The sequence below is a fragment of the Sceloporus occidentalis genome, unplaced genomic scaffold (assembly GCF_023333645.1).
Source record: "Sceloporus occidentalis isolate IW3139 unplaced genomic scaffold, rSceOcc1.0.p SCAF_3, whole genome shotgun sequence".
NCBI lineage: Eukaryota > Metazoa > Chordata > Lepidosauria > Squamata > Phrynosomatidae > Sceloporus > Sceloporus occidentalis.
The window spans coordinates 85,057,208-85,083,816 of record NW_028316983.1 but is presented as its reverse complement, the minus strand read 5'-3'; the positions used below and the strand labels follow the sequence as shown (position 1 = coordinate 85,083,816).

General features: G+C 42.6%; 1 protein-coding gene across 1 annotated transcript; it reads left to right on the top strand.

The window, feature by feature from the left end:
• Positions 1–1,196: 1,196 nt before the first annotated feature.
• LOC149316361 (cytochrome P450 2J2-like) lies at positions 1,197–25,679 on the top strand. The gene is made up of 9 exons (XM_089515274.1): positions 1,197–1,442; positions 7,062–7,224; positions 10,520–10,669; positions 12,044–12,204; positions 15,105–15,281; positions 16,936–17,071; positions 18,848–19,035; positions 21,883–22,021; positions 24,159–25,679. Exons 1-9 carry the CDS (start codon positions 1,239–1,241, stop codon positions 24,332–24,334), a joined length of 1,494 nt encoding a protein of 497 aa, XP_089371400.1. The 5' UTR covers positions 1,197–1,238; the 3' UTR covers positions 24,335–25,679.
• Positions 25,680–26,609: the final 930 nt, after the last annotated feature.

Genomic DNA, 26,609 nt, shown 5'->3' with positions numbered 1-26,609 from the left:
CAAAAAAGTATCTCTTCCAGTCCAACCACCCGACATTCATAGTTGTTTACATTTTCCATAGATGTTAATGGGAGGAAAGGAAGGAGGTCCCCAGGGAGTGCTAAACTGCATTTCTACATCTGGAGAAACAGAGAAGACACAGAAAGAAAGTGGAAGTACTACTGGGGGAGTTTTATGCTCCACCAAGCTAATGCAGGACCAAGATTAGGATTTTTGAAAATGTAATTAACAAATTAAAAAATCGGAAAATGAAGTTACTTTAACAGTAACCAACTATTTTTCAACCTTCGAACAACATCGCCAACAAATTACTTTTAAAAAGTTACTTTTTTAGAAATGCAAAAATGAACGTGATATTTTAAAAATGTAACTATAACAGTAACCAAATACAGTTGTTCCTCCCAGTTCATGGACTTGGAGTCTGTAGTCTTACTTATTTGCAGATGGCAAGCATTGAAGGACAAAATGGTGCGTGCGTCTGAGGTACACTCACAGCAACTCACACAGGAGCATGCCACCATTGAAATCAAAGTCAACTTTAACATCAGCATTTTTCTGTATTCTCAGAAGGGTCCGGAATGGATCCTCCACAATTTGGGGGGGGGGGGGGGACAACATGTGCCACTAATTACTTTTAAAAAGTTTACTCTCAAAGTGTTTTGTAAGAGTTGAAAGAGGAAACCCAGCTTTGAGTTGGATGTTAGACACTGATTTCTCCTTGGGATTTATTATTTTTTCAGAAAACAAAGTATCATTGTTTGATGCACATAACAAATGGCAAGTGGGAAACTGAATCAATAATGCTCATATTATGCCCATGAAAATAATAAAACATATAGTGCAATTGCATGTTTCTATCACAGGGGAGCATACTTTACACATTTACTGTTAACATTTGATGGCATGGGAACAGAAAAAGTGGGATGGAGAAAATCCCATCAAGAAATCCCTCTCTCTCAATCTCTCTCTCTCTCTCTCTCTCTCTCTCTCTCTCTCTCTCTGTCTCTGTCTGTCTCTCTCTCTTCTGAACAAGCGAAGAAAAGAAAATCCTCTTTCATAAGTCAATGTCCCGGTTGGATACTATCCATGATATATGTCTTTGTGGGTGTGGTGTATTGAACTCTGGCATTCAGACTTTGTCTGATTTTTCAGAGCAGCAGATAAAGTACTGGGAAAGCAGACGTGTTGAGAAAGAGAGAAAGCATTCTGTCCCAGCTTGCCCAGACTAGTAGAGTCCAATGATGCTGTCCCACTGCTTTGCTGTCTTCTGGGAGGCTTTATCCCTAAAGGTTCTTCTTCTGTTCCTTGCTACATTTATTCTTGTTGCTGAGTACATGAGACAAAGACACCCAAAGGACTTTCCCCCAGGGCCTGTGCCTCTTCCTTTTCTGGGAAATCTGCTTCATTTTGATATCAGGAAGCCTCATCTTTCTGTGCAAAAGGTAAGGTTGAAAACCATTTGGAGCATATGGAGAGTGTTTATATCAGGGGTCGGCAACCTGCGGCCCGCGGGCCGGATGCGGCCCGCCAAGGCCTTCCTACCGGCCCCTGCGCAGTCCTGCCGCCGATTGCCGCCGATTTTCCCCGTTTTCTCACCGCTCCGGCCGCCATTTTGTTTTTCAAAATGGCGGCCGAAGTCTCGCGTGACCTCAGGATGGCAAAGGTCACGCGAGATTTCGGCCGCCATTTTGAAAAACAAAATGGCGGCGCCCATGTAGGAGGCCTGGTGCAGCCCCTGTAGCACTCCAACAGGGTTCCAGGGGCTGCAGCAGGCCTGCAGCAGGCTCCACCTCGCCCTCTGCCCTCCTCCTCCCTAAGAGCAGGGAAAGGAGGAGGAGGAAGAAGGAAGGAGTACAGAGCGAGGGAGCCAGAGCAGCAGCTGCAGCCACAGCAAGGCCAGAGGTTGGTTCATTGGGGGAGGGGGTTAGTTGGGTGTTCTTTCTGCAAAATCCCCTCTGAGCACCTTGTGGCTTTTCTGAGTTGAAACTGTGCATGCTTGCTGTAGTTTATTTTCAATTGCATTTTAGTAATTTCCTGGCTTGTAATTTTATTAGTATTATTATTATTACTACTAATACTTGCCCTGGGTGTTCTTTCTGCAAAATCCCCTCTCAATGAGAAAGGGGGGAGGAGGTGGAAAGGTGAGTCATTTCAGGTCTGCCTTGGGTTTTTTCCATTATTTTTTAAAAATATATAACACTTATTTTTGTTTTTTTATTTCATTATTTTTATTATTGCTTTTTATTTCATTTCATTATTTTTATTATTTATGAAGGTGAGACAGTGTGACTTTCCAAAGTGCTGTAACAAAGGTCTGTTGTAACAATGATAGTGGTAGTGGTGATGATGATGATGCTTCGGTGGAAGCTCCACCCCCAGTGTGTGGCTCCGCCCCTGGAGGGTGGAAGCTCCACCCTAGCATGTGGCTCCACCCCCAGAAGGTGGAAGCTCCACACCCGGCATATGGCTCCACCCCTGGAGGGTGGAAGCTCCACCCCTGGCTTCGGCCCCACAGTTGTCTGAGGGACAGCAACCTGGCCCCCGACTCAAAAAGGTTGCCTACCCCTGGTTTATATCCTTGAAGCAGATCCTGAAGACTTCACTAATAAGGAAATAGCTCTAGGCATTGTTAAATGTTGTTTTGTGCTATCAAGTTGATTTTGACTTATGGTGAGCCTATTAGTGATAGCCCTTCAAAAGACACTATTATTAACATCCCTATGTTGGTTTGTGTGGGTCTTGCAGGCTTAAGGCTGCAGTTTCCTTGACTGAGTCAATCCACCTGAAATGTGCTCTTTCTGTTTTCCTGCTTCTTAATTCTCATTTTATAATGAGACAATTGAAAAAGATGATCTGTGTGCAACACTTTAAGAAGCATGAAACAAGTTTAGAGGAGGGTAGAGAAGAAGTTAGGGGTCTGGAAAGTAAGTTCTGTGGGGAACAGTTGAAGGAGCCAGGGATATTTAGTCTGGAAAAAAAAGGAACAGAAGTCAAATTCCTCAAGGCCTGTCACATAAAAGGAGAAGGAGGAGAAAGAAGAGACAAGGAGGAGGAGATCTGTTTACTAATGTCCCAGAAGTGATGATTAAATCTGGTGGGTTTATATTAGATTTCATATAAACATTAGGGGAAAGTTCTTGATGAGTCGCTGTCCCATGGGAATGCGCAAGAATTCTTGCAAAACTGTGGTTTAAAGTAGATTGCACACAGGATCCAGCTTCATGCCAGACTTTGGTAAAGGAACTGATTTTGTCTCCTCCACTCTATAAGGACCAAGCAGATATATTTATATAGGCTCTGACACCTGCATTAGGAGACATATTGTAGTGTTCTACCCAGAGAGAACTACCATACACCTTCCCTTCTGTAGGACTTACCTTCCCCCTTGCACTCCTCTCTCCATGGCCATGAGAGGCTAGTGGAGAATGAGCCATTTCAGAAAAGCATCTGGCTGTATCCCTATATCCAGATGCACAATGATGATGCCATCCTCTGGGACATCCACTCGATCCCTAGAAGTGATGGGAGGATGCTTTTGCCATAACTGGATACTTTTCTGACTTCTTTTGATCTCCACTGGTCACTCATTTGTTATGCAATGGGATTCCCACAAAGTGTTGTGTAATATAATGGAGTAATGTAACACATTATATAATAATATTACTCTTTTGCTTTCTAAAGTAATACATGGGTGTTTTTGTTTTTTTGTAGTCAACAATATTTTCATCAATATTTCCCCCTGAGCTGCTTTTTACTTATTACAGTCAGCCCTCTGCTTTTGTGAGTTCAGTATTTGCAGATCTGATTATTTATGGTTTATTTTATTTTATGATTACTTCTGATGGAAGAGTACTGGAGGTGAAGTAGTCAATTGCTTATAGCCATAAAATGGCATTTTAACATGACTGTCTATGACTGCTATTTGGGGTCAGACTAGATAGCCACCTGAGACTTTGACAAAGCAATAATAACAGTTAAGTTTCCTTTGCCTGCTTTTGCCAAGACTCTTGGTCAAGAACATTCCGTTTCCCTTTTTGCTAGCTCTGCATCTGGGGCAAAGTGGTCTGTATTTTCTGTTTCCAAAAGATTGTGAATGCACTATAACAACTGTTTCCTGAAATGTACACATGTTTGGAGAAATGAACATTAAGAAATTAACTGAGGGGAGAGGGAATAGAGCTTCCTGTCTTTGTGTGAGTTTCTATAAAGCTTGACAGAATCTGTGTTCGAGGCTCTCTTTGCATTTTTGCTAGAGGCTGTAACAAACCTCCTTTCTTATGTGGCAGGCTCTTGGGCCTTTTATTCTCCCACCCCACTGCCACCAAATTATGTGACTATTCTCCACCACCTCACAATGCTTTCCCTCTTTTTATCCAACATCCCTGTGGGTTTTAATGGTCAGTAGCGTGGATGGATTTCAAAAACCAGGCCAAGTGGATAGATAAACAAGAATAAACCTTTATTTTGAAACAGAATAAGCAAAGGTAACTTTGGCAGGAAGTTGTTACTATGTCTTCTTTTGGTTACAAATATACAGGTCTAGTTTTTACTTTCAAATACTAACTCAGCCACACAGGCTATAATCTCCCTCAAGAAATTATGTAACTCAAACCCCTCTATTTGAGTCTGGCTACACTGAGTCTCTTTTCTCTAGACTCTTCAAAACTAATATTGTCCCTTTCTGGGCAAAGCAGTTCTTTAACTAAATATTCCCTCAGGAACTAGCAGAACTCAGTCCTCTCTTGGACTTTATTTCCCTCACTCTATAATCCTAACTATCTCCCCAACTCCCCAACTCCTAACAGCCCCTAATGCATGCGGCTGGCTGCGCCACCCATTTCCTCCTCCACCTCCACCTTTGCCTCTTCCATAAGGCCATGCCACCCTCCTCCTCCTCCTCCTACATTTCCATGCGGCCACACCACCACACCACCCTCCTCCGCTTCCTCCGCACAGCCGCACCACCCTCCACCACCTCCGGGTGGCTGCGCCACCCACCTCCTCCTCCATGCGGCCCGCAGTAGTTGTCTGGGCCAGGGCTGGCGGCAGCTCCTGCTTGCATGTGTGCACGCCTAAGAGGACCACTCATCCCCTTGAGGCTGGCTGGCCAATAGCAGAGGAACAGGGGCAGGACTGTTTCCAGCCCCACTCTGCCATTTGCCATCCTCAAGCCTCAAGGAGGAGGTGGAGCCCCAGAGGAGGAGGAGGACTGAGGGTGGGCCTCTGGGCAAGAGGGAGGGGAAAGGGCTCTTTCCTGGCACCACGTGGCACCAAACAGGAAAAGGAGGAGGAGGAGGAGGAGGAGGTGAGTGGCATTTCCTAAGGGTTTTTTTATTTTATTTTCTGTGCATTTTTGGTGCTTTTAATGCTAACAAGTCTGCCTTCCTTGGACAATGATAGTGATGATGATGGTGGTGGTGATATTAATATCAGTCAGCTTCTGAGGCATGCGCTCAGTGTTTCTGTAGCTGAGACAGTGTGACTTTCCAAAGTGCAATTTCTGTGTATTTTTGGTGCTTTTAATGCTAACAAGTCTGCCTTGTTTTGACAATGATAGTGATGATGATGAGGATGGTGATATTGATATCAGTCAGCTTCTGAGTCATGCATGCACTGTTTCTGAAGGCGCGACAGTATCACCTTCCAAAGTGCATTTTCTGTGTATTTTTGGTGCTTTTAATGCTAACAAGTCTGCCTTGTTTTGACAATGATGATGGTGATATTGATACTCTCTGAGGCATGGCCATTTAAGTTGCTCTGATTTTTACGAACACATGAGCACTGAAGAAAAACCAAAGTACCTTGACCAAGTAAGTACACACTTCTGAGAAGTAAAGTTGGTGCAAGAAACCTGAAACTGAGGGCACATTCACTTCTTGTTAAACCACCTTGACATGTTAAATATGCATAGCCATATTAACCTATGTTAAGTGTTAAACCCAAGGGGTTTGGTTATGCAATAAGCCTCTGAAATATGCAAGAGGCCATGTTAAATAAAGCCATGTCAAATGCCCAAATGTGCTGTTGTGCGTTTTGGAATTGGGGGGGAGGGGGAGGTTGGCCAGAAAGGGAAGTACATTTCTACCATCTGTCTAAGAATAATGCCAAAATGTCCTCCATTTTGAGCCTGCCTAAGAAACATGTGTTTATAGTAATACTCTTTTTAAATTATTAATTTTTTCCGCGTGTCCTCCATTTAAAAATATGTCCTACATTTGGGCTTAAATTTTGACCTACATTTGTCCTACTTTTTTTTTTTTTACATTTGTCCCAGTTTGGAGGTTGACAGTTATGGCAACCCTAACTTCAGACCAAAATTGCTCATAAAATCACATTGGAAGACCTTGAGATTCCTAAAGGAGTGTTCTCAGTTAAGACAAAGTAGCGTTCAGGATCTTTATTTTTATTTTAGTATATTTACTCTCTTTACTTGCTTTTTGGATGTAAAGAGCCCCCTCCCTTTGGGGTGCCTCTCCAGTTGGTGTGTGAGGGGATGGAGGCTTCCAAGCAGCCCCACAAGTAAAGCCCTGGTATACACAAAGCCTTTCTGGATCACTCCACTTTCCCCAATATGTGTAATGCTTAAAAAACCCTATTTTTGCAGAGATGCCAGGGGCCAGATTTTCTGCTGAAATAAAATGATTGAAAACTGGATTTAGTTCCAGTTAATGGTGGTCTGGAAGAGGAAGTTTTAGCAGATGTTGCTTGTCTTTCAACCAGTGAACAAGCAACACCTGCTGTCAATGACAATCCTGTATAAGGAATGCTATTTCACTACACCATTGCATTTAATGGATCTTGAGCATCCATAGATTTTGGTTTCCACAGGGACTCCTGGAGCCAAATCCCAGTGGATAACAAGGTCCCACAGTATTTTACAACACTTCCCCCACATGAGAAAAAATGGCCTTGCTGGGAGTTTGGTCAAGCATGGGCAAAGTTAAGAATTCCTTCCTCTGCAATCACCAGTTCAAACTTCAAAACTCAGGCATAAAATATTTCTCTGGCATGATGCCCACCAAAGTTTATCATTTCTCTGGCATTCTTCTCTCTCCTCACAGCTCACAGAAAAATATGGCAATGTCGTTGGCTTGCAGTTTGGAAACATACGAGGTGTGTTTGTGAATGGACTGCAGCTGGTGAAGGAAGCTCTCATCCACCAGGGTGAAAACTTTCTAGACCGACCAAAAATTCCTATTATCTATGACCATTTTCAGACATTTGGTTAGTGTTTCAAATTATGGTATATTTTCTTAAATGTCTTACATTTTTACAAAGGATCTTTTCTAAGGTGGGAACAATTTTTAGATTATGGCATAAGATTAAAGTTTGATGGACAATACTTTAGTCAGATTTTGCATTCCCTATATCAATAAATCAGACTGGACTTGTAGGTATACATACATCTAAAATCTTTAGTTGGCTCTTTCCAAAAAATGTAATATACATCCAGCATACTTTGAGAACAGATACTAGTTATTGCAGTATAGTGTTTGAATCACAACTCTGGAAGAAACATTGCATTAGAACAATTAGTACTCCCTGCTTTGTTTTTTATTCTGCTTATGCATTTCAAAACCTTAAAATAGAGTCTTTATACAGTTTATAAATATGTTCACTTATAAACTGTATAAACTGTAAAGACCCTATTTTAAGCTTTTGAAATCTCCATGTTGATTTTATTAGCAATGAACCATCATGGAAATGGATTTAAACTAAGAGTGGAGATGCTGGCTTCTGGGTCCAGGATCTGGTGAATCTTCTATGCATTTTATTCCAGACTTTAAAGTAGCTCTCCAACATACTGAACTTGTTTGGGCTATAGGGTTCAGCATCTTGGATAAATCGCTGAAATCTTGAACTAAAACATAAAACAGATTCAGCAACCCACTGACATGGAAGCCACCAACTGTTACTGTGAACAAGGTGTTGGTATTTCCATAACGGACAAATGCAAACTTCCTGTTTGTTTTAGCAACTGTGTAAAATGGATTTGTCCTTTTAGTAATCCCAATCCATAGAGAAGCACACTTTACCCTGGAAAGCATTCCTGCTCAGACTTTTCACTTGGGAAAATATGGAAGCTGGTATCACGGTGGTAGGGAATATGAAAGGAATGCTTGTTCTGTCTGACTAAGGTGGAGATGCAGGGTGGATTTCCTGCTTACCCCTATCTTCTCCAAAGCTGAACAAAACAGTTTTATCTCAAAAGAAAGAGGCTGAGCTAGGGAAGGAGGAAGAGGGAGTGACATTACAAAGCCTCAGAATGTCAGCCTAGAGCTGGAAGGATAAACAGCAAAGGTAAAGGGCAATCCAGGAAACCTGAAGGACTCTCCTTCTGCTCTCCCTCTTCTGTCCTTCCTCTCTCCATCATACCTGCATCTTTAGTGAATGCCTAGTTGCATCCTGTTACTAAAAGTTCTTGAAGAATTAATACAGTATCACTCATTGTAAAAAACAAACAAAACCAAAGTAGTTAATGAAGCAATCTAGTGCAACTTGAGGTAGTTTTTCCATTCACTTTGAAGAGAATTTGTATAATGTCATCTATTTCTATCCCTGTCAGTTCTTTATTGGCTTGTCTGGCCATTTTCATTTTATTCATTATGATATTAAAATATAGTAGCAGCATAAACCTCTCTCTAGTGCAGACAGCCAGACATGGTTTAGGCTTTTCCAGGAAGCTGTCAGTTAAAACTGACTGAGAAGGTAATTGCTGTGTAAGGAAGGAAGGCAGAAGAACACACCAGACAACCAATTGGCTGAAAAAAGGCCACAACTTTATTAAATATAACAGCAACAGGTAAGAAGTGTAATTGGTTGGCCTGAAAGCATAAGGTCTGGATCTGTCATCCACCAACCCATGTTGGTCAATGAACCGAATTGCCTGGGCACGACCAGGCCTCGGGATGACAGAGGGGGAACCTTCTTAAGGTGCCCTGTCTCCTTGTGAACCGGTTATGCCCATTTGCGCATCTTCGCCCCTTGTCACCAGGGGATGCTGACTCGATGCCGCCCACGCATTGGTGACATTGCTATACCCTCAGCACTCCTGGGTCCCCGGGGACTCCCGATCCCATGCTCCGCAGCACAGGAAACCATGCCCAAGAGATACAAGACCTATGCTACTGCCCCAGAAAGTTGTGACATAAATTGACTGGCTATGCGAGGGAGGGAGGGTGGGAGCTGGCAGTCAAAATGGTGCCGAATGCTGGCCGGCACAGCCCTATAAAGGCCAGCCAGCCAGTCACAGGCCAGAAGCCGAGAGACAGCCCACCTCCTGGCCAGTGCCAGGGCCTCAGCCCCTGCGGCCCTCCAATCCCGGGCCAATTCTGCTCCCAGGTGCTCCTGGGAGTTGGAGTCCCGCGTGGGGACTGGAAGTGCCCCGAACCCAGGCGCGGTGCCCTGCAGAGGACCCTGGGAGTTGAAGTCCCTGGGCGGCCAGGGGCGCCGCATCCAGCTCACACCGCCGCTCCACAGAGCCTTCGCAGCGCAAGCCAAAAGGCTGCCTTGCTTCCAGGCAGCAACTGGACCAGCCCAGTAAGCCGGGCGGTCCCATCTATGGAAGCAACTCCTCTGGAAACTCCATTTTAATTCCACTGCCAGTTCATTGTGAAAAAAACAAACAAATCAGTCCTACAGAAGCACTGAAAGCCTTTGCAATGCAATTCAATACACTAAATTGTCACTCTTAAGTGACTTCCACTATTTTCCTGGTGTCATATTGAAGATGATTGAAGATGGACACAGAGCAAGCTGATCTTGAGACCTTTTTTTTGCTACTCCAGAGAAGGAAGCTAGCTAGATGCCAGTAGATAGGTATCCTGTTTTTTTAAAACCAGGTTGGAACTTGCACATGTAGCAATGGATTTAAGCTACAGAAAAAGAGATTCCACCTAAACATTAGGAAGAACTTCCTGACAGTAAAAGCTGTCCAATACTGGAATAAACTGCTCTGGAGGGTGGTGAAATCTCCTTCGGTTGAAGTTTTTATACAAAAGCTGGATGGTCATCTGTTGGAATTGCTTTGATTGTGTATTCCTTCATGGCCAGGGGCTGGCCTGTATGGCCCTTGTGGGCTCTTCTGACAATGACTGAGTCTGTGATTTGAAGTATGTATAACAGGATTTGGCAAGATGTGGCTTTACGTGGCTCACACAGTCATATATTCTGCCCTCAAGACTCCAAAGATTCTCTGATGTTCAGCACAGTTTTTTTTAAAGGTTTTTAACAATCTGTCCAAATGTTTAAATTTTCTCCCATTCAGTGCTTTATGCACTGGCAATGCCCTGAGCAATGTTCTGGTGCCATTCAAGAATATTCCTGTGGCTGTTCCTGTTGCGCTGTAAGCACATAGAGGATTGCTTGTATAAAGAGTACCAGGTAACTCCTTATGTAAGTATATAATATGTACAGCAAGTTATGCTCTAACAGGATTCCAACCAACATTTTTATTTTTATAATTTGCAGAGACTGATTAAAATGTTTGGTGATGCGATGTCACCTTCTTTCCATTTAGGACTGGTCAACTCTAATGGAATGAGTTGGAAACAACAGAGGCGATTTGCCTTGTCAACTCTAAGAAACTTTGGTTTGGGCAAAAAAAGTTTAGAAGAACGAATACAGGAAGAGATCAAGTTCCTCATTGATGCCATTGAAGAGGAGAAAGGTAAGAACACATTGACTGTGCCAAAAAGTTCCAGATTCCTTCAATACATTTAATCTTAATCTTCAAATCTCTGGCTGCTCAAGTGGAAATACATGTTTCATATAAATGCTGCTGCTTAATGTTAGATCAATGAATGGTGAAGTGTTACAATCCAGAATCTGATGCTGCAAACTGAGACTAAGGAGGAGAAAGGGAAATAATAAATGCTTAAAAACAAATCAATGAAACATTTTTTCCAAGCCTCCTATTTTGGTAAAATATTATTTATTTAGTGTATATTGCACCTTGGGTCTCCCAAAGGGGACCCCCGGCATCTCACATATGGTTGAAAACAAAGTACATTAATTACAAATTAGTAGTAAAGCTAAACTATTGTATTAAAACGTCAATATGTTTTTAAAAATATTAAACCATTTAAAACCACCATGTGAACAATTAAAAATGCATCACATACCCACCATGTAATACTATTCAAGAATCTCACAGTGGGCATGGTAAAAGTTGTTCCTTTGGCCAGGTTGCAGTAACTGAATGATTCTGCTGAAATTGCAAGAGTCCATCAATAAGCGTTCATACAAAAGACATTCTCCATTTCTGCTTATCCTTGCTAATTTAGTCAAATCCCTGCTCAAATTATAACTAGGGGCTCAAGTACATTTTCTAGAATAATCCAGGCTGCCCCTGAAGTAATCTGGCCACAAATTATCTCCAAATTCACCCCTTAGCTTGCTGTCCTGCCCAGCAAAGATGTTTGGATGGCATCTCTTGCAGTCTCCATTCATTGCCCAGCAGCATCTCTGCTGAAGTCAGAATGAGGTGCCCAGACATGCTGTTGATGCTGGGTGCCTCATTTTGACCTCACAGTGACTTGTGCCCACAGTGGCAGCACAGGGCAATGAATGGGGACTGCGAGTGAAAAGGCAGCTTCCCATCATTGCTGAAAATAAATCAAAACCTCAGAGTAAAAGGTATTTTTTAAAATGCAGGTTAGGAGGAGAAAGCCCTGAATCAGATGTGAGCATTGTAAATATAGTCCAGAGTCAATTCAGAGGTTTGGCTCAGGAAAAAAAGCAGGTTATACATTCAATAGATAAATAAATAAAAATATTATTTTGAGAAGATGAAATGGACTGGATTCCACAAAAGTTCCTGCCCAATGAAACCTGCTTGCCCTTTAGGGGGCAAATATATCTTTAAACTGTTTGATGGAATTGCATAAGTAAAAATAAACTATGCCCTACTACCACTTAACATGCATTTACTCATGCTTTAATCTATTCCAAAATCCCACCATTTTTCTCAAACTGTATTTTTGTTACATGAAAGCTTTAATCATTCTAATTCTTCCTCTGCCAACATTTTTATCCTCTCTAGGGCAGCCCTTTGACCCTCACTATCTGATTAACAATGCTGTTTCAAATGTAATCTGTTCAATCACTTTTGGGGACCGCTTTGATTACCATGACAGTCAGTTCCAGAACTTACTATGTTTGATGAATGAAGCGGGGCGAATGCAGGCAAGCATTTGGAGCCAGGTAAAGCCTGTTTGTAATCTGTCTCTGTACTGAACCAGTGTCTGCTGTCAGTAATGGACTGGATGAGGGTGAACAAACTGAAACCTAATCCAGGCAAGACAGAGGTTCTCCTGGTCAATTGTAAGGCAGATGAGGGAATACGGATTTTGCAGTGTACATGGATGGATATTTATTTATTTCATTTATATGACACCTTTCTCCCAGAGTGGGACCCAAGGTGACAATGCAGGTTAAAAATAATTAAAATCATCACTTTTAAAAACAATATAAACAATATACAATTATTTATAAAACATACAAAAGTTTAAGAACGCACAAACCCGCAAAGGAAATGTGATGGTTCTTACACATTAAAACCCTGCTTAAACGAAAAGATTTTGCTTTCTGTTTTAATAAGAGAGGTGCATGTTTCTTGTGAGATATGGTGTTGGTTTCTGTGCACGTGAAACAAATGGATATTTGTTATGGGTGGATGGACATGAAGTGTGGTGTAGTTGTTGATATCTCTGTGCTGAAACAGACAGCCATGAAGGAGAGATCATTCCAGGACCACAACAACCACATGTTGTGCTCTATGGAGTGATGCAATCACCAACAGCTCTCCCAGATTAATTCTGCAAATGCACACTCAGACACATCCCAACTGTAATGCATGGAATGACTTCCCAGGCATGTGTGCATCATCATATGGAAAATCTGTGGCTGGAATCCTATTTGTGCTTTATGGTGGTGGTTGAAACTTTTTCAGGTTCATGCAGTATGGGTCAGGAAAGGCAAACTATGGACATTATCACACATGGGGAGGGTTGCAGCTCACATCCGCAGTCACTCCTGTTCTAGCAATCCAAAGCATGATGTTTTTCCACACCAGATCCAGAGTCACTCCTCTCTAGCAATTCGAACTGAGGTTAAAACGTCATGTTTTTCCACACCTGGTTGCCTTTCTGTTGTCCTTCCGATGTGAAGGGGAAGTGAAGTCAGTTCAATTCCAAGCAAGTCACGTGATGCAGATTCAAGCAAAGGGGAGTGAGTGCACATTGTATTACCACACCAGAGCATACTGTGAGGGGTCAACGATTCGAACTGCCCCCTTTGCACATGCTCAGTGGGGCTCTGGACGCTGTCCTCCTTCCCTGCCCGCTCCTTAGCTGTCATCCTTCATCGGGGTCTAGGAGAAGGCAGGGGATGATGGAATAGGTCGCTGGGGGTCCCTGGAGCCAGGATCAGGATGCAGGAGAAGGCAGGCGATGATGGGATAGGTTGCTGGGGGTCCCTGGAGCCAGGATCAGGATGCAGGAGAAGGCAGAGGATGATGGGATAGGTCGCTGGGGGTCTCTGGAGCCAGGATCAGGATGCAGGAGAAGGCAGGAGATGATGGGATAGGTGGCACAGGAGGTGAGATGGGGATGCAGGAGCAGTCAGGGGATGATGGGTTAGGTGGCACAGGGGTGAGATGGGGATGCAGGAGCAGTCAGGGGATGATGGGTTAGGTGGCACAGGAGTGAGATCGGGATGCAGGAGCAGTCAGGGGATGATGAGTTAGGTGGCACAGGGGGGAGATGGGGATGCAGGAGCAGTCAGGGGATGATGCACTAGGTGGCACAGAAGGTGAGATGGGGATGCAGGAGCAGTCAGGGGATGATGGTTAGGTGCACAGGGGGATATGGGGATGCAGGAGCAGTCAGGGGATGATGGGTTAGGTGTCAGGGTGAAGGAGGGGAACAGATCAGGGTCTAGGGGAAGGCAGGGGATGATGGGATTGGTGGGAGGCTAAAGGAGGGGAGCAGATCGGGGTCTAGGAGGATTCAGGGGATGATGGGATCGGCTGGTTGGCAGAGAGGAGGAGATAGCATGAAGGAGGAGGAGGGGAATGACAGAGCAGGAGGCAGGGGCCAAGGGGGTGGCATCGGAGTGCTTTTCCACACCAGACCAAAACGCAGTGCAATCGAAGGCAGCCAGGAAGCGAATTCTTTGAAGTCCCTTTTCCCCCCGTTTTTACCAAAATGAGGGGTGACTTCAGAAACGCTGCTGAAGCAATTCGCAAGGGGCTTCCATAGAAATCAATGGCGTCTGATAAAACAGTCCCTTTATGAGGTGAAACCGCATCGTTGGAAGTGCAATCACTTTGGAAGTGAGCTGGAACTGAGCCATAGCACCACCAAAAAGCTCCGTGTGATATACTCCAAAGTTTACCAGCTCTGAGTTACCTATTTCTCCAGTGCCTTACTTTCTTCACAGCTCTTACTCTCGTGGCCTTTTATCTGGTACTGATAGCCATCTACACTGGTATAGTTAGCCTGGAGCAATGCCAAATAGCATTCACGCCAAATATGCTGCCAAAATAACATTCTAGTGTTCCTGGCAACAGCAAGGGGGATCATGTGCATTTTTCAAATGATAGTAGCCATCAGCATGAGCAGCCATTCCATGAAATAAAATGGTTAGTAAGTGTGTTTGAAGAACTTACAGAAATATGCCATTTGTAACAGCATTCCTGTGTACAGTGCAACTCATGTTATGCAATGCATATATTACAACCAAGGATCTGAGCATTTGCCATGGGGATAACATTTTAAGTGTCATCCCAATGACGATTATATTATATGCTTTGTGCCAATTACCCTTGATTCTTTAATATTTATTATTATTTTATTTATTTTGTAATGTTGTTGTGTGCCTACACATCCTTTCTGAATTATGCTGACCATAAGGCAAACCTATCATGGGGTTTTCTAGGAAAAATGTCTGCTTCTCATTTCCTGTAATAGAACAAGTGTATCTTCGTTTTCTATCAGCTCCTCTCTTCATTATAGCAGGATACACAATTTTGAGTTGATGTTCTCCAGAGGCTCCCTGCTTCTTCTCCTGCACCTCTGCTAATTTTGTGTTTTGTCTTCCAGGTGTACAATATTTTCCCAGCTCTCATGAAGCGCTTGCCAGGACCTTATCAAACCAGTTTTAAAAATTGGGAACACTTAAAATCATTTGTGAGAAAAATAATTGAAAAACATGAAGAATCCCAAAATCCACAGGAAGCAAGAGATTTCATTGATGCTTATCTAAATGAAATGGCCAAGGTAGTTAATAAATTGGAGGTCAGGACAGAATGTGTTTCTTAATTTTTAGGTGCAAGTAGACAGCCACACAATTGAGGGTTACCAAGTCCCTCCTTTCTGATGAATGTGCTTCCCGCTGATCTGCCTGGTGCATCTTCTGCCACCATGAATTGCTTTGCCCTGAGGTCAGAATGGAGCATCTGACCTTGATGACAGTGACTGGCCATAGTGGTGAATGTACCAGGATCTCAGCAGGACACATTTTAAACAACTTCCTGCCATTATAATAGTGGGCTCCGGATCTCCCAGGAAAATCCGGAGCAAAAAGTAAGTTTTTAAAAACTGTTTTAAGAGGGGCATACCCCACTTCTGGTGCTAAATAAGCCAGACTTCATTGGTCTGTTTGCACCATAACCAGGGTTTGGGCCATGTGTCATACAGTTGCCCTGCTGAGACAGGACCCATGAATCCTCCAATAGCTAAGGTATGTGTTAAAATAGATTTTGATGGCTTTACCTCCAACTTAATTCCACTGGTTCTCTAGAACAAGAGAGTATGGGAGGGTTGAAAGGATATATATAGTGCGTGCATATGAACAGATATTATCTAGGGAGTAGCATTGTTTAAGTGCTGCCATTTGTCCACCACACAAAATATCACCACTTGGCTGTGGTGTTTCAGAACAAAACAGTTGGAGAACATTGCTGGGGAACAGTTGATCTACCAGATGTCCTGGACTGGAATTCCCATAAGCATTGTTGTGGAGACCCCACTTGATCTCACAGATGTCAGCACAATGGGTCTTTAAAGCCCCAAATGCTTGGCACCAATTATACGTAACAGCTTTCCACCCACTGTCACTAACTGAAGTCTCTTTAATATTAACTGTTCTTATTACTTTTGGTAGCATGTTTGTTGTTAACTGTAAATTTTTTCAGGCAACTCCTTGTTGAATGTAATGAACATGACTTTATATACATTCAAAACTTATGACTATCTTTCTTGGTGGATAGTTCTCAAGCTTGTGCTTACCGTATACAAGTTACTTAAGTTGGTACAAATTTAATACTTTCCCTCACTGACTATAGTTCTGTTCCTTCACTTACTTAGTTCACACAGAACCTATACCCAGTTTGCTTAGTTATTAACCTCACAGGTTACTTGTTACACACTCAATACACACAGCTCTGCTCTCTCAGCTAAGCTCTACTTTATATCTGCTCCTCAGGTGGTTTCTAATATATCCCCAGCTTTCCTGCCTCTAAATCGCTCTGGAGAATCCTGGCACACTCTGCCAATATCACCAGCTCCTCCTCCTTTTATACTCGCTCATGAGAGCAACCCTCACCTTTTTTCATCCTGATTCCTATTGGCAGCCCCAAAAATTCTATTCTGCCTGTGTTTCTCCACTATTCTCCTTGCTACCAGGGTCTTCTGTAAGTCCAAAATAGCTGGAGAGTCTGGATGTCTCATGTAATCTACCATCACCTGTGTCTGTTTTAATACACCTTTTCTGGGCTTCAGAGTCTAGATCATGAATTATTAATTGTCCTCCCTTCCCCTATTTTCACGCTTACTCCATGTTGTGATTACTTGATAGATGATTCCACAGACAGTAGAATTTGGTTTTATTGAAAATTCAATTATTTAGGTTCTTTCTTACTTTCTTTTAAAGGAGGATGCTTCTTCTAGTTTTCATAAGGAAAACCTCCTACAGTCAACACTAGATTTGTTTTTTGCTGGAACAGAAACAACTTCTACAACCTTGCGCTGGGCTTTGCTGTACATGGCTATTTATCCAGAAATTCAGGGTAAGACTGTAGTTGTAATACCAGTAGAAGTCAGTGAGTTATATCTCCATGACTCCATTGTTCTCAGAGTGCCATGCAAGCTTCTTATTTAAAGGAAGAAACTATGCCCAGAATCCTATATCCTACATCTTCATAAGTGGTCAGATGGAATTAGAAATGGATAGCAATGGCTTAGTGGTTAAGACCCCCAACTCTGACAACTGCAAGGTTGACAGGTCAGCATTTTGAGACCCAAGCACTGTATGACATAGTGAGCTCCTGTCATTAGTCCCAACTTCTGCCAATTTAGCAGGTCAAAAGCATGTAAAAATGCCATTAAATAAATAGGTACAACTTTGGTGGGGAAGGTGACAGAGTTCCATGTGCCTCAGCATTTAGTTAGGCTGGCCACATAACCACAGAGTCCCTGGGCTTAGTAACAGAGATGAGCACTGGCCCCTGCAGTCGGACATGACCAGACAATCATGTCAAAGGGGCAACCTTTACCTTTTAGTTCTGTAACATCCACAGGCAGTAGAGGGCTACTTTTACATTACCACATAACAGATCAGGCAAAGTGATTGTTGCACAACAAGACTGATGCACAAAGGGACCAATGCCCATTAGGTAGCAAGGCTCATTGGTCCTGTTGTGCATCAGGCACTCTTGCTGTTATCCCAATACACATCTTCACAATTCACTGACAGGGTTTTGTACTGCCTCTGCTACTTAGCTTAGTATACATAAATTTAAATTGTAAAAGCAGATGTAGGCTCCCAGCATATATTTTTTTCAGGGACTAGTTGTGGAAGGAGTAGCTTCTAATCAAATAGCATGAGAAAACTGGTTGTCGGTAGTTGTCAGTGATACCCATTTTAGGTCCTGCGGTGTAAACTATGGTTTTCTTACAATTTTATTTTTCTGTTTTTATATTTCTGGTCTCTAAAGTCCAGTGATGTAATGGCTGTGTTTAAGTGTTTAAAGGGGTGTCACACTGAGGATAGAGCAAGCTTGTTTTCTGCTGCTCCAGAGACTAGGCTACGGAGCAATGGATTCAAACTACAGGAAGAGAGATTCCACCTAAACATTAGGAAGAACTTTCTAAGAGTAAAAGTTATTTGATAGTGGAATATGCTGTCTCAAAGTGTAGGGGAGCTTCCTTGGAGGATGGCCATCTGCTACAGTCTTTTAATTTTTTATTCCTGCATGGCAGTGGGTTGGACTGGAGGACCCTTGTGGTCTATTCAAGCTCTATGATTCTATGGCAAGCCAAAATTCCTCTGAATTGCATGTGGCTGAATCAAGGTCTGTTTGATTTGAATGTGGAGTATTTTAATTGTGTAGACCAGTGATGGCGAACCTATGGCACGCGTGCCAGAGGTGGCACTCAGAGCCCTCTCTGTGGGCACATGTGCTGTCGCCCCAGCACAGAGTTTGCCAGAGTTTGTTACTAGAAAGCCAGAGGGACATGGCACTTTGCAATTAATAAATGGTTTTTGGGTTGCAGTTTGGGCACTCGGCCTCTAAAAGGTTCACCATCACTGGTGTAGACAAACCCCTAGTCTTGGAGGGTCTCAAGCACTCCCTGCCTCCCCTACCATTGTTCCCTATTAAAATCTTTCTGTTAGGTTGAACCTTCATACTTGTCCGTACTTATGCTTAATAAAGCTAATAAAGGTGGGTGTGTTGTAGAGTCATTGCTCTTGACACTGTCCTGTATTTCTTGGAGAAGCCACACTTGCCACACTGTTCCTTTGGTTTTTCTTGTACTAATGGCAAGTGTTACTTTCTTTGTAGGAAAAGTTCAGGCAGAAATAGACTCTGTCATTGGCCAGTCTCGCCAGCCAGGAATCGCTGACAGGGACAGTATGCCTTACACCAATGCAGTCATTCATGAAGTTCAAAGAATAAGCACCGTCTTGCCTTTAAATGTTCCTCGACTGACAACTGTTGACACAAGGCTGGCTGGGTTTCATGTGCCCAAAGTAAGTCTTTGGGAAATATATCTCATATATCTTTATTTCTTTTTCTCTTTCCCTTTTCCAGAATGTTAAGCCCAGGTTCAAAATGCTGAGGAATTATGCAGTTAGTTGCACTTTAATCATGCACTTTAATTGCCATGGCTCCATCCTACAGAATCTTGGGATTTGTATGTTTGTAAGACACCAGTATTCTTTGGCAGAGAAGGCTAAAGATCTTGTAAAATTACAAATCCTAGGATTCCATAGAATTGAGCTGCTGCATTTCAAGTGGCATCAAACTGGATTAATTCTATAATGCAGCTGCACCCTGAATTGCACCACTAAAATTGTCACGGGGGGGGGGGGGGCAGGATTTCCTCATGTTCCTGTAGTTGTAGCCAGATATGGACATATGGAATTGATCTGGAGGCCAATTTTCTACTCCCTGGACTCTCCAGGGGCCACACAGACTGCTACAGAACAAACCTGAAGTTTTGAAAAATGGAAGTTTTTGTGTTAAATAACATAGAGAGGTCCTGCAACCTATTTAAAAGATGAACTGAGATTCTTTCACACTAAAAAAAAACCAAAAAAACCCCACATCACCATTATAGCATGAGGGCCAGCATGGTGAAGTGGTTTGAGTGTTGGACTAAGACTCTGGAGACTAGGGTTCACAGCCTCACTCAGCCATGAGAACCCATTGGGAGACCTTGGACAAGTCACAATTTCTCAGCCTGAAAGGATGGCAATGGCAAGTCTCTAACTGAATAAATTTGCCATGAAAATTTGTGATAACCTTTGGATCTCCCTAAGTTGAAAGATATTAGAAGGCACACAATTACATCATATTTATAGCATAATTATAGCACCCTCAGAGAGTGGTGGAGTCTCCTTCCTTGGAGGTCTTTAAGCAGAGGCTGGATGGCCATCTGTCGGGGATGCTTTGATTGACAGTTCCTGCCTGGCAGGGGGTTGGACTGGGTGGCCCTTGTGATTTCTTCCAATTCCATATGATTCTGTTCTTTGATTCTATGATTCTCCTGGGTTTTGCAATTTGGCAGGGGAGGTATTCAGAGCTCTCAGCTAGAGAGCTTCAGTGTCTTCCCAACAAAACAGAAATCCCAAGATTGCACAGATTCAGCATTTTCCCCATGTTTAGACCCCCCCCCCCTGCTCTATAGGGGTCAAAACCCCTTTCTTCCCAATTTCTTTTCCAAACAAATTAAAATTTTACCTCAGAATGTTTCATGATGCCCTCTAGGGATACAGTAGGGGCCATATTTGGCAGGCAAAAGAAAAATATATATATATATATATATATATATATACACACAGAGAGAGAGAGAGAGAGAGAGAGAGAATACACATGCATATATATATATATATTGCAGGAGGGGATGCAGTGAATGTACATCCTTCCAAGTTCTCCTAGGTCAGCAGTTCCCAACCTTTGTTGGGCCGCGACCCCCTTTGGGGAGGAAAGTCCCACTCGTGGCCCCCCTGATAGGTTGGGAGGCCAGGAAGGGGCAAGACTTCCAGCCCCCTACAAGCCCCAGCAGGCCCCTTCCCAGCCTCCCAATCAATTAGGGAGGCCACCAGGGGAGAAGGGGTGGGACTTCCGGCCGCAAAGGCCTCTGGGGCTTGCAGTCCCATCCCCTTCTCCCCGTGGTTGCCTGGCAGCTGCGGGGAGAAAAGGAGGAGGCAGCCCCGATCATCCCTTCCTCCCCGCGGCTGTCTGGCAGCCGCGGGAAGGGAGGGAGAGGAGGAGGCGACCCCCGCCCCCTTCCCTGCCTCCCCGCGGCTGTCTGGCAGCCGCGGGAAGGGAGGGAGGAGGAGGAGGACCCCCATCCCCTTCTCCTTGCAAGGGCCAGCACTCACAGGGAGAAGGGAAAGAAGAGGGAGCCCCGCCCCCTCCCCCTTTCCCTGTGCGTTGCCTGCGCTAGCGCCGGCACCCGCAGAGAAAAGGGGAGGGGGAGGTGGGGGGATTCCCAACCTGGTGACCCCCGCGTTGGGAACCCCTGTCCTAGGTGCTAATGTGGCCTCCTAGCTTTCCACAGTTGCCCACCCTTGATTTATATCCTGCTTTACTCCAGTTAGCTTAAAATGATAGACCTGAATCTCTTCTTCCTACTTTATCCTTCTAGAAACATTGTGAGATAGGCCAGGCTGAGACTGGATGAGAAGTCAAAGCCACTAAATAAGTTTCAAATCTCAGTTGGGACTAGGAATTCCTCTTTTGGGTCCCTCTCTGACTCTTACCACAACACCCAACTGGTTCCTTTTTTAAAAAATGAAATTCAGGCTCACATCAGTCCTGGTTTGCACTGTTGGTTAGTTTTGACATATTCTAGCATCATGTTCCTAATCCTAAATATAAACAGGTCTATGTTTTGAAAATGTGTCTCAAAATCCATCTGATAATCTGTGTCCTTGGAAATTAAATCATAAAATATTTTTAAAAAACTGTTAGAGTCTTACAACCAGAACATATTTTTCGTCATTGTGGCCTCAAGCAGAGGGGGCAAAAGAAGTGGCCAGAGGCCGCTCCCACCTGAATCACTACAGGATCGCAGCAATCAGACACTGCAGTCTGAAGGCCAGCCACTGCTGTGCTCCCAAACAGGCCGCAGCAAGGAGTGGATAAAATCTGCTCCTTTTGCAATTGGGTTTGGTCCGGCTTAGGCAGCCTTGTCACAGCCTCAGTGCTGCTTCCATTCAGTTTGGGGGCATGCATCGTCTAATTGCAATGCCACTAAACTGCATAGAAGGCGCTTTTTCTTGCCTGTTTGTTTCAGGCCTGAGTCTGCAGAAACATTTGAAGGGCATGGTTATGTTCCAGACCCAAGGTCTTTATGTCTTCATTGGCAGGGTACGATTTTGATCGCCAACCTGACATCAGTGCTTTTTGACAAAGATGAATGGGAAACCCCCAATGTATTTAATCCTGACCATTTCCTGGAGAATGGTCAATTCAAGAAGAAAGAAGCCTTCATACCATTTTCTGCAGGTAAATGCCAGTGTACTTCTCAGCAGTACTGCCTGCTTACAGGTGCAGTTGGACATCCATATCCATGGTTTTGCATCCACAAATTCTACCATCCATAGCTTGAAAATATTCCCTTCCCCCACAAAAAAATTTCAAAAAGCCAACCTTGATTTTGTCATTTTATCTCAGAGACACCATTTTACTACATCACTGTATACAATGAGACTTGAGCATCCACAAATGTTGGTATCCAGGGGGGTCCTGGAACCAAACCCCAGCAGATACCAAGGCCCCACTGTATTGCATAATAGTAATGATTTACTGTATGTGGAGTGTTGAAAGTTCAACACTGCATGTGTGTAAAAGGACTAATATTTGAATAGGTGGTTATGCAGCGTTTATTATGCAACGTTCCTTTCTTTGTAGAAGTGTAGCTTTGTGTGCTCTGAAGAGTGCTGCTCTATTTGGCACATTCTGAGCCAAACATTTTGCAAATGCAAAGGGGAAAGGACAGAGAGTGCATTCAGCTCTAGTCAAATTTTCAAGTATGGGTGAGAGTTTCCTCTTTTGGTTATCCTCTGTGTTCCAGCGGAAAATAAAGAAATGTCCTCAGCCCTGTTTTTTCTCTATAGTTGTAAGACACCATGGGATAAAAATCCTGAAATAAATCTCTATGTAGGAGAGCTAATATTTATAAATATTTTTTTATAAAAAAATCTTAAAGATTTTACATTAAAATGTGGACATAAAACAATGTCAGCTGAGAGTTCACAATACGGTCTACATTCCCTAATTTTAAAAATCCACAGCTACATTGCACAAATGCAACCAAATCCCTTAATGAAGTGTGAAGATGGTAATCAGGGCTCTTGATATGCATTGGGTGCTCTTGACCTACATCAGACATTTCTGTGGCTCATTGAGCACTTCTGATGTACATCTCATAATTGTGATGCCCACCAGGCATATATGAGGTGCATTGGACACTTCTCATATGTACCAGACATTTTCCAGGTTCATTAGACATCCTTGTTGCACTCATTTGCATGTCCTTACTGGTGTCTGATCAAAACTGGGTGTGCTGCAGTGAGCATTGCTGTGTCAGGGCCATTTTACATCTGACTCCATTGGCTCCCATTGTGCAACAGACATTTTATAACATCATGACAGTCCCTAGGTGAACAACACCATTCTATTTCCTGCACATGCAAGTCCTCTTATGAACATGTAGGTGCCATGCTGAATTCCAACAATGAATCTTTACTTTGTATATTATAAAGTAAAACAAAGCCATCTTATAAATTTGCCTGTACGGAGAATTCAATGCACACCTCCAAAAAAGCTCAGGCAGGCCAGTGAAACTAACATCAATGTAAAGATAGAGTTAAAATCAACTTTTTGAGATGTCATACTGGAGAAAAGTGCTGAGTATACCATGGATGGCCAAAAGGACAAACAAATAGGTCCTAGAAGAGATCAATTCTGAACTCTCCCTAGAAGCCAGGATGACAAAAATAAGACGGGAAAGACATGACTCATTAGAAAAAACAATGCTAGGAAAGATAGAAGGTAGTAGAAAGAGAGGAGGACCACATGTGACATGGCTAGACTCAATCAAGGAGGTCATGGGCCTGAATCTGCAGAAGCTAAGCTCAGCAGTGGAGGATAGGAGGTCTTAGATATGTCTCATCCACAGGGTCTCCATAAGTCAGGGTCAACTCAAGGGCAGTTAACAGCAAACAAGAAGAGTGAAAAGATACGATGCTTCTTATCAGAGTGATTGAATACATCATTGAGTATAGGTGGTGGAGATGATTTATTTTCCTAACTTTGCCCAACATTTGAGCACATTCTGATCTGTATTTTCACACTGAAATGTCTCACACTGGTAAGTACCCTGTACTGAGGTTTCAGAGCTAAGCACTGATCACATTATTCCCTTCTTGTGTTGAATGGCAATGCAAAGAAAGCCAGAGCTATTACAGTCTCTACTTTCTTGAATAGGAAATAGATGAGACAGACATGTACATTACATTGCAATTCAAAGAAGTTTTAAAATCTTTTGCTGTCTAGTTTATAATAGCCCTTTACTGTGTCTGTTGCTGTCACCCCAACTTCTCGAAACGCCATGTGAAGCCACTTTCTCTTTCTCTTCCAGGAAAGAGAGGTTGCCTTGGGGAGCAGATGGCTAGAATGGAACTTTTCCTTTTCTTCACTGCCCTGTTTCAGAAGTTCACTTTTCAAGCTCCTAAGGATGTGAAGCTCAGCCTTGACTCCCAGATGAGTCATTTACTGAACCCAAAGCCATACCATATATGTGCCTTTTCTCGCTAAAGGAAAACCATGCTGCTCTGAACATAAGTAGGGTTAGGTCTCCCCCCTTCAATCTGCACTTACTGGGAAGCAGCTGTTATGATGTACAGGGAGGCGTCCATTTCCTTGTTGCGCAGGAAGTGGAGGGCTGCCATTTTCACTCCCTCCCATAAGAAATATCAGGCATGACAAGCAGAAAAAGAATCCCTGTTGCAATTACCCTTATGCTAGGGGTCCTTTGCATGGTGTGTGCGTTTGTGGAATAGCAACCAGCTGCTTCCCAAACAACAAAGGAACAAGCCCCTGTTGATCACAGTGGCTGCTTCTCAGGAAGTACAGATTGGGGAACTTTCCCAGTCCCTATGTAGCCTGCAGAGATGTATTCTGGTCTTTACTACAAAACTCAAGTCTTTATCCTCAAGTCTCAAGTCCTTGCAAGATACTTTCAAGTCGAGTTTCAAGTTGTGTCTCAAATCTGGAAGCCAACTTTAACAAAAAAAAGAAGGTTGTAGAGTAGGAGTGGGGATGGAGGGTTGGCTAAGGATGAAGGGGACAGGCTGATGAGTAAATATCAAGCCCCGCCTCAGGCCCCACTTCAAGCCCTGAGCACAGCATACCATTTTTGGAAGAGAACAGCAAACATGTTAGGCAATGGGGGGCTTCCTGTATAGCAAACTAAAAGTACTGCTTCCTTCTTGTGACTGGTAGGCAAAAAATAATAGGAAGAAAATGTTCTTCAGAGGTGGAAAACTATTTTCCATTTCACACCATTTGTGAATGAAGTTAGGCTAGCAAGTCACTTGCTAAAAATATACTGTACAAGCCATGAGTTGAGTCGAGTCACTGTGTGATTTATTGCAGAGACGAATCCAAGTCAAGCGTTTCAATCAACTTGAGTGTGATCTGAGTCCAAATCAATTGACTCAAATTTACATCACTAGTAGCCCCTGAATAAGGGGCACTGTAGGAACATGAATACATAGCAATCACAAGTTTCTAATTCTGTGTTACACATTAATAATTGTGCTTTTAATGCTATTGTAAGCCATCCTGAGATCTCTTGATATATAGGGTATAAATATTTAAATAAATAAATAAATTTAGGATTCCAGCCATTGTTTTTGTATTTCCTTGTTAAACAATAATTAAATAATTTGTTGTTGTTATTTTTAGAATCAATGTGAGTACTAGTTTTTCTCTAATAAAGTTAATTGTTTAAAACCCCTTAAATATTATTTGACTAGAACTTGATTAGGTGCCCAACCTTAGCCGTCACAGGTCCACTATTCTTGTTTCTCTTCTGTAAGACCATAATATCTCTCTCTCTCTCTCTCTCTCTCTCTCTCTATATATATATATATATATATATATATATATATATATATACACAAAAATACAAGAAATGTGTTCTACATAAACAGAAATACATTGTTGTTACAACAGAAAGAAAGGGGAAAGAAAGGAAAGGAAAAAAGGAAAAAAGAAAAGGAAAGAAGGTTAAAGAAGGAGAGAAAGAAGGCAAGATTATAGTAATTCACCTTTTCCAACTTATCATCTTTCTGTATCTCACAGTATTAAACAAGCAAAGCTATATAACTTATCCTTTTCCAACATTTGTATGCACAAAGTTCTGTATAAAAAAGTTTATGCCCCACTTTGGGTATTTCTTGGTGCAGGAGTAAGATCATCTGTACAAACCTAATACATATTTCCATAACCTCATTCCATTTCTTTTCGAAATCTTGATTAGTTTTCCCCGCTGTATACATTATCAATCTATCCATTGTTATCATTTCATGGATTATTATTTTCCACTCTTCTGTAGAGGGTGTTTCTCTTGATTTCCAGTATTTGGTGTAGATCATGTGTGCCCACTATTCTTGCATCTCTTCTGTAAGACCATAATCAACCACTGTCTTCATAAGTCCTGTAAGTGTTTTTTTACACTAACCTTTACACTCAACCTTAGGCTTGAGTTGTTAGATACATGTATTCAGCTTGAAAAGTGTATAGATGGATCAATAAGTTCAAAGACTACAAAGTCAATGCCAAAAGTTTTTTATGTGAATATAAAGGAATATTTCTCGAACAAAGAATAAAGTCAGCTTTACAATTTGGTGCAAATTCTTTTTTCATCACTTTTCTTTTTTAATATCGACTATTTACTCTGCAAAGACATAAACAGGTTTGCATTAAAAATGTTTACAGTACTACAGTATTACAGGAAAACAGTATTGCTTACAATTATATGATCCTAAGCAAATGGTTACTGCTTAAAAATTGAACATTTAAGTTT

Excerpts from the sequence above, each read along its gene's own strand:
- LOC149316361 (XM_089515274.1), top strand. The coding sequence starts at position 1,239 with ATGATGCTGTCCCACTGCTTTGCTGTCTTCTGGGAGGCTTTATCCCTA. Across the intron at positions 7,225-10,519 it reads TGACCATTTTCAGACATTTG|GACTGGTCAACTCTAATGGA; the intron begins GTTAGTGTTTCA and ends CTTTCCATTTAG. Across the intron at positions 19,036-21,882 it reads CTGGGTTTCATGTGCCCAAA|GGTACGATTTTGATCGCCAA; the intron begins GTAAGTCTTTGG and ends CTTCATTGGCAG.